Source organism: Labeo rohita, chromosome 8 (assembly GCF_022985175.1).
Source record: "Labeo rohita strain BAU-BD-2019 chromosome 8, IGBB_LRoh.1.0, whole genome shotgun sequence".
NCBI lineage: Eukaryota > Metazoa > Chordata > Actinopteri > Cypriniformes > Cyprinidae > Labeo > Labeo rohita.
In genome coordinates this window covers 5,921,979-5,924,041 of record NC_066876.1, presented here as the reverse complement: position 1 = coordinate 5,924,041, position 2,063 = coordinate 5,921,979, and the positions used below count along the sequence as shown (strand labels likewise).

The window sequence follows — 2,063 nt, the reverse complement described above, 5'->3', positions numbered from 1 at the left end:
GAGCCACAGTATGACACTTCAGAGAGCACAAAATGTTAAATTAAGTTTTGGCGAATCAATGGCTAAAATAGATGCCAATAAATATAGCTGCGCTATTTGTCTCGATTTCACTTAGACCCATATTCTTTAAGTTCCCCAGTCGTTTTAAAGTAGAACAAAAGGTCAGGCACATAGAAGTATGCTAGGTCTGTTTAACAAGATAAGGCAAAAATGCATTTCACAAGTCTGCGTTAACATAAGTGAGATGCATGCAAGATAAAAGTAAAGATATTTGACAAGAGCAAGCCCATACGTCCTTGTTCATTTTAAATGTATGAATTAAATAAGATCAAGATGAAGTGGGGCAGAATACCAGAATACTCTGAGCCTACAGCTCATGCAACACACATATGTATCTTTGAAAAAAATATTTTATTACACAGAACACAAAGCTGTACAATACTTAAAAAAATCACCATAATTATAAACAATATTATTCACAATAATCTGAGAAAATTCCCAAAGTCCAAGCCAATGTCCCTTTCATCACAGTGCTGGTCTCCATACACTCAGTCCGTGTAAATCATACACGTAAGGCCGGTATGGATAGGATTTATAGACTGTCGCTAAAAGTGAAGCTCTGAAAAAGTCCTCTTCTGTAGCAGCCATAGTTGTGGCGTCTGTTTTTTGAAAGTAGTCCTTGCCGTGCTCTGTCGTTAGCTGCCTCCGTTTGGTTTTATATCTCCTGTTCTGGAACCAGATTTTGACCTGGGTCTCGGTGAGGTGGAGCGCGCTCGCCAGGTGCGCACGCTCGGGTGCGCTCAGGTACCGCTGACGGCTGAACTTCTTCTCGAGCTCCAACACCTGCAGGTGCGTGAAGGCGGCGCGGGAGCGCTTCTTTTTCCCGCTGCCCCCGCCGCCCGTCATCTCAGCGGACGACACTGATTTATCCTCAGGGCTCCGACAAACAGAGATATACTCTGAATCTGTAAAGGTAAGTACACGATTAATTTAAGATTTTAAACTCACTTTTCACACAGGAACATTTCCTGTGTTCTCAGAACATTTCTAAACCTGACAGATCTGTGCGATCTCGCGTCTCGCAAACATACAATGTTACGTCTACTTTTAGCTAGCTGTTTTCCACTTTGCATAAACTACCTGCATACCTACCCAGCTATCTATCTGCCTACTTGGAAAACTTATAAAACTTCTAAAGTAACTAACTTAGAAATGTACACAGAAACTTCTTCAAAGTGTAATACCTGTTCGTCCGTCTGTGCTGTCGGCTCTTTCGCTTTCAGATGTGTAGGAGTCATCTTTTTTATCCTGTTTTAAGGATAAAATGTCTTCGATGAAAAACGACGTTAGCTGCTTGTTTGAAGCCGCCATTTACGTGGCTAAATTCCTGTTAAAGGTAAGAATAAAGCGTCTTCTTTCTCCGGGTGAGTTATTGGCACTTTCACTCTCCAGCTCAGCTGCTTGACTTTAAATAGCGCTGAGTGTTGTTGTCTCTTTGACTATTGGAGGAGCGTCCTGTGCTACGTCATCGGTGCAGACTCGTTGATGGCTAAAACAGACACGTCTCCATGAACCATCATTCTGTCAAACACCAGACACGACTGCTGGTTGTCCTTAAGTCTTAATAAATTTACACTGTGGCATAGGCATTTTATTTATATGTAGTTTAGCTGTCCTCCCCACTCATCCAGATATACATATATACAATAAAAGAAAGTATAATACATATACAATAAAAAAAAACAACAAAAAAAAAAACAAAAAAAAAAAAAAAAACAATAATAAATACACAATATCATTTTTTTTATTTGTAGTTTAATATTGTCTGAAATAGTGTGTAATCTATCTATCTATCTATCTATCTATCTATCTATCTATCTATCTATCTATCTATCTATCTATCTATCTGTGGACTAGTATTTATTGTATTTGTCTCTGCCGTGATTGTAACTTTCTTGGTATAGCTAGGTCATTAATTTTTGAATGGAGAATTTATTTGAAAATGAACAAATCGTCTGGTTATTTGCCTTTATGAAGTTGCAAACAGAGAAATACTAAAACAT

The 2,063-nt window shown here is 38.6% G+C and overlaps 1 protein-coding gene across 1 annotated transcript; it reads right to left on the bottom strand.

Annotated features, from left to right (window-relative positions):
* Positions 1 to 425: 425 nt before the first annotated feature.
* nkx3-1 (NK3 homeobox 1) lies at positions 426 to 1,439 on the bottom strand. Its single transcript, XM_051117809.1, has 2 exons — positions 1,245 to 1,439; positions 426 to 965 (listed from the first exon to the last, which is right to left on the bottom strand). Exons 1-2 carry the CDS (start codon positions 1,369 to 1,371, stop codon positions 526 to 528), a joined length of 567 nt encoding a protein of 188 aa, XP_050973766.1. The 5' UTR covers positions 1,372 to 1,439; the 3' UTR covers positions 426 to 525.
* Positions 1,440 to 2,063: the final 624 nt, after the last annotated feature.